Source organism: Puntigrus tetrazona, chromosome 4 (assembly GCF_018831695.1).
Source record: "Puntigrus tetrazona isolate hp1 chromosome 4, ASM1883169v1, whole genome shotgun sequence".
Lineage (NCBI taxonomy): Eukaryota > Metazoa > Chordata > Actinopteri > Cypriniformes > Cyprinidae > Puntigrus > Puntigrus tetrazona.
The window spans coordinates 27,901,059-27,907,058 of record NC_056702.1 but is presented as its reverse complement, the minus strand read 5'-3'; the positions used below and the strand labels follow the sequence as shown (position 1 = coordinate 27,907,058).

The window sequence follows — 6,000 nt, the reverse complement described above, 5'->3', positions numbered from 1 at the left end:
GATACATATTTTGAAAAATGTAGCGCTGAAAGCTGTCGGTACGGACTAATAATAATTTTGTCTTCAGGTAAATTCTTGCTCAGCTGTAAGTTTTTTTATTACTACAGCTGGTTTAAGGAGTAAGGCATAACGCAATGGGACAATTTATGAGAAATTACTCCTTTAACTGACTTTTCTTTGTACTGAAAAATCGTTGTTTCAAATTGAAGATTTTCTTACGTTATTGAAACGAATCGTGATTCAAACAATGAGAAAATCCTGACAGTACCGACTGTACAAAACTGAATATCATATTCAGAAAAGCCAACTACTGAAGTACCATAAAAAGGTGTACATTAGGGACATTTATGTTTGGACGGGGGACTAGGGACGGTTCTGGCTCGTTTGGTGTCCAAGACAAGATGCAACATGATCAAACAGGGAAGACACTATTTAATTACTCCATTTTAAGCCTAAATTAAGCCTATTGTTTCTTTTTTTGTGAAAAAATAATTGAAGATAAAAAAAAAACGCATCTTCTTTGATTGAAAGAGAGAAGCTTTGTCTTTATGAATTCATAACTTAAATTTTTTAGCTTAATTAGACACGCACATGAATGATTTCTGCCACGGCATTTCACCATTTTACCTAAAAAAAGATGCCTTTCAGTTTTCTTTGGAATTTCATTGAAACGTCCTCCTGGCCGTAACGTCCGAGACCATTTGAGCACAGCACATTTGAGGTCAAGCATTTTAAATGCATGATTACAGCGTCTCTCTCTCTGAAACATCCTGACCCTTTCACTAGGACTAGAAGACAATGTTTAAAAATAGATTCTCATTTTGTCCTATTCTGTATTTTCCTTTAAGCCAGTGTTGCTCATTTCACTTGAACTCACAGTCTATGCATCTTCCCGCGTTTTCTCATTTTGCTGCCCTAATTTCACCCCAGACGCCCAGAACATCACAGAAAACACACTGAACATCACCATGAACCGCTGTCCTCGGGGTAATGCTACTGTCAACCACTGGAAGGCAGTTTTGCACAGATTATTTCACCATATTTTCTCTGTTGCATGCAAAAGCACAAAAAGCAGGACATCTGCCTCGTTTAGTCATTTTTACCACATCCCTTTGGCTGGCCTTATGTAATTCATAAGCAAATGTCATGTTTCCTTGAGAACACGCGTGAGACTGCTTTAATACGGTCTGTCCTGTTGAACGAAGTTTATATTTTGTCGAATAACGTGTTAAGCGTGACTCACCTTTCCTCACCTGTGCTCGTCCTTCGAGAAATGCCCATTATGTTGAAAGCCATTAGCTATGGCGTTCAACAGAACAACTGTGTTCTAACAAGGTGAGACGCAAGGAACTTGTTTATCTGCAGAGAAAGCGGAAAAAAGCCGCACGGCATGATACAAAAGCAAGCAATCAGCGCGTTCACTTCGCGTTACGCTGCGTTTCAAGCGACAGGTAACCCGTGTTTCTCTCCAACCTTCTACCCGTGAAAGTGCATTTGAACATCAGTCGAACTCGTATTACATCGATGCTCTCCCAGCTCCGTGCACATAGCCCGTAAAAACATTTTTTTTTCAATATTCATTATAGTCATAGGGGTTTTAAGCAGCCTCCGCTTTAGGAACGGCTAAGGCATTCCGACGTCACAATGCGCGTTTGCGATAGCTAAACGTTTTATGGTGTTTACCAGCTAATTCAATCGGTGTACGATTCTACCACTAGTCTTTCATCTAATCTGTGTTGATTATGTTTTAAACTCAAGCTTATTTTAACGACTTTTCATTTGCACGAAGATATGTGAAGCCAACGAATGTAATCATTGCCTGAACATCCTCCTCATAATCCATCGTTTGCATGTAAATATATGTTATATCTTGTTTACGCTTGCTTAATGAATTTTATGTTCCCGGCTACGGCGGTGCAACAGCTTACTTCCGGTCAACGTAGCCGTTCCTTACACATATATGGTTCTAGTCCCAGGTGTTGCTTAAAGTGCTAATAGCAGCCTCTACGGGTGCGGTGTTAAAGGTATAACAGCTTTTCTTGCTATAAGCGCCGTTTTCCCTCTGTTTACCTCAAATAAACGCGGAGTAAGGACCTTTTTGTAAACGAGCATACGTTCCGCCATGATGGTTTGTTTACATCCAGCAACCACGATTTATCGCGCTCAGGCAGTTTGGCTGCGTCCGAAACTCGACGGTTGGTGTAATGAATGATACGTGAAATCGTTCGAAAATACGTTTTTAAATATATAATTAAGTTTCTATCGATAAAAAAAAGCAGTATAATGAATATCAGACATTTCTCGCAGATGCAGCCATTAAACAAGTACCGGAAAAAATGTCCTGACATTCATCGCACGTCGTGGTTACAGGTTAGTGCTTTTACAAAACATTTATTTACAAGGTTTTATAACTGTTATATCAAAATTAATTTACATATCGCGTCACACCTGGTTAGGACACATGTAAGACTTTCCAAACAAAGTATTATAAATAAGACAAACTAGTTATCTAACTCGCTATCAACAGAAACATCCATTAAGTCACAGTTTGAATCACCATTTTATTCCAAACATGTGTCTATATATTTAACGAAAGAGGGCAACAGCCCTCCTACATTACCCCACAGTTTTATTGGAATATTAATAACAATATAATCTGAATCATTTGCCTTATTCTTTTCAATTGTGGGTGTGATTCTTCAAGCACTGGTATAGAAATCTTTGAAAATTAATGGGAAATAAAAAAATCAGCTTTGATTAAAAAATGATTATCACATTTCCATCTCCCTTGACACAAACGCACTCACTCTCACACACAATCATAAAGCACCAACATACGAATGCTATAATGCTGCAGATTCTAAACAGGGCTGCTATGTTTACACTTTGGATATAAATGGATATTGGCATCTCACAAGCACCCAGACAGCAACTTCTAGTGCACTTCAACAAACCATTCATGATAGAGGCTCATTTAGTTCTGTAATGAAAAACATCATTAATTGTCCTCTCACATAATCAGATAAATGCCCCTTCAGGTGCACAAAGGGTTTTCTGTCTTGTCTTGTTGTTGTCATTGTTCCAGGGATGAAAAATGTTTCTTGGTGTCCTCGCGAATTGCAAATATTGACGGGCAGCTTGTTAAAGTCAACATGAAATCGAAGCCGATCCTATTCATTTTCTTTACGCGCATTCCTGGTCTTACTGTGAACGATTCACCAGTGTGTGTTAGGGAAAAACTGCTAAAAATGTAATTTTCTTGCTTGTGAAATAACTTTCCTGTTCGCTTGACATCATTGAGATTGTGCGGCTACTAGTATTAACCAACAGCCAAATTGGTATTACTGTAGAGTACTGTATTAAGTACAGTAATGCAGCCTTTCTAAAAGCTTGCCAATAATTAACAGTAATTCAATGACGGTTAACAATAATACAATAAAGTTTATGGCAAAAATAGCAAATAAAGCATAGATTTAAGTATAGGTTTGGAAAGCGGTGTTACCGCTGGCATTTGCTTTGATGCTCTCAAGGTCTAATGATATTCAGATCTGGAACGCTCACTTTGCAAGATCCAATCAACTGCTGATGGATGGAAACCCACCCTGCATATTCCTCCTTGAATATCTTGGTTAACCTGGAAATATGTCACACAATGGAAGTAAACTGGGCTTTTAATGCTGTTCATGTTGATTTTAACCTTTAACGGTTGGTGTTATAAGACGGAAGATGAGAGACTAAATCCAGGTGAGTAATCTTAAGAGGTTGAAGAAGAGGAAAAACAAATCCTGACCACAAAACCTCCCAGCAAAACTTACAAAAATCTATATACTTTGTTCTCAGAGAAATTAACAATTAATAATTAAGTGGGAAACGGGTATCATATTCAAAAAAAAGAAAGAAAGAACGAAACCAAAGAAAAGGCTAGAAAGGAAAACAAGCAAGAGACATTCAGAAATACAAATGAACTGTAACCCTCCCTCCTTGTTTAAAGGAAAGGAAAAAAATAAACCCAAGTTTGCACCAAAGTCATTTCAGTTCGACGTGCACACATTTTAGGTAAAGACTCCATCGTCCTCTGACATGAGCGTAGATCCGAACTTCTATGCAAAACTAACAGCTGTCCTTATAGTTTTCCTCCACTTTTTCCTTTATGACATGTTGCATAGCATACTTTCACGGGATATGCATTACATAGTCTCAACAGCATGCCAAACCTCACTGGCTTTCTGTGCACCGCTGCAAGACGTGGTGTTAAAACCGGACACTTGGACAGCAAGCGGCTGGCTGAATCATCTTTCTCTCACTCAGTGTCCATTAATGTAATTTTGCATCCAAAAATGGCCTTTATTTGCAGTATCCCAGAGGTCACTTTGACTGGAGGCGTGGGCAGAGTCTTTCCGTCTGTCCTCCAGCACTCATTTACATTAAATTCCCGTCCCGACAAAAGTTTCCTCACTCTCGGTCTCAGTCCTGCTTGCAGAGGAGATCGGTAGAGGGAGTTTTAGTGGGCGGCAGCGGCCTTGGAGGGGGCGTGGGTTTGGCCCTGCGTGGGCTGCCCGAGCCTCCTCCCTCGCTGTCGGTGTTTGTACTGGAGGCGGAGGGCGGTGGTGGCAAACGCGGGAGAGAGGATGTAGCGGAGGCCAGAGGCGAGATGCGCGAGCAAGATGACGTGGAGCGAAGGCTCTGGATCCGCCGGCATTCCTGGCAAACCCGCACGTGTGTGCAGCCGCGGGGCGCCGCCGTGGGGACCAGAGCGGGTGCGCTACTGGGGACGCTGGCACTGAGAGGGTCCTCCAGCAGTCGCTGAGGGCCGGGGCCCATTTCCGCAGCGCCCCCGCCGGGTCCCGGTCCTGCAGCGGCACCGGTTAAGGGTCCCGTCCCGCTGTAGAGCTTGCCGTTGCTGAGACGCATCTCCCTCACGAGCCGCATCTGACGGGGAGCTCCTAATGGGACACGGGCGGGGTGCCGAAGGATGCCCTGGGACGAGAGGGGCCGTCGGCGCCGCAAACGAGAGTTCTTTTTACAGGAGATAACGTTCCTGAATTCAGTCATCATTTCCTGACATACTGACACCTTAGCGAGGATCAAAGAGGAAGAGAGAGAGGAAAGAGAGTCAGGAAGGAAATATATAAGGGAAAAGGCGAAATGAAAATGGACAGGAGTAAAGTGAAAACAGAACATCATTTGCTCAATTATCTGATGTGGGCATCACTATAGTATCTCATACTGAAAGTAAGGGCAGCTTTCTCACTTCAAGAGCCCTCATTGTGCACAGCACATTTTTGAAGGCCCAATGACTTTTACAGCTTACTAGATAATATTTTTACTAACTAAAAGTTCTAAAATATATTGAGCATGGCATCAATGTATAATTATAAAATATATTAAAATACCCTTGGAATTGTAAGGACATACATTTACATTATTTAAAATTTTTAAATTAGGCTACATCATATATCTTTGTGTTTTAAGACAAAAGGAATCCTGGTTCTTCAAAGAGGGGGTGAATTAAAATACAATATACATAAAATATCTTGAGCTTTAGCTGTTTCAACTGCTTTTTATCATCTTTAGGCTACCTTGGAAGTTTGCTGAGGAACCATAGTGGACCATGGCCCACTGGTTGAGTTAGGGGTTATTCTACATGCTGGAGTAATAAATTAATGGAAAAAATAATTTAAAAGTATGCATTTGTTAGATAATTGTATCCAAAGCAATGTGCAATGCATTCAAGAGACACATTATATGAGTAAATGCATTTGCTGTTGCTAATGGCATGCTTTGCACCTGACCTCCAGAAATAACCTGCTTTGAATATCGTGTGCAAAGTAGAGTTTTCAGAACAAGAACAAGTCTATTTTCTCCATTTGTCTAAAACACAATGAATAAAAGGGTCCTAAAACTCATAACTAAAGGCTGTGATGCATCGTTGTGCACATAAGAATTTGGTCTTCAGTCTCAAAATTGCTTCATTTTCCATTCGGTAGACTGTGTGAAAGC

General features: G+C 40.8%; 1 protein-coding gene across 4 annotated transcripts in view; it reads right to left on the bottom strand.

Moving 5' to 3' along the window:
• Positions 1–2,190: 2,190 nt before the first annotated feature.
• LOC122343426 (glutamate receptor ionotropic, kainate 5) overlaps positions 2,191–6,000 on the bottom strand; it is a 72,029-nt gene continuing 68,219 nt past the window's right edge. The window contains exon 20 of one of the 4 annotated variants that reach the window (XM_043237887.1): positions 2,191–5,073. In XM_043237887.1, the coding sequence (XP_043093822.1) occupies positions 4,465–5,073 (609 nt within the window). In that variant the 3' untranslated portion in view covers positions 2,191–4,464. The remainder of the gene's footprint in view (positions 5,074–6,000) is intronic. The other 3 variants (XM_043237888.1, XM_043237886.1, XM_043237889.1) reach the window with 3 other exon arrangements.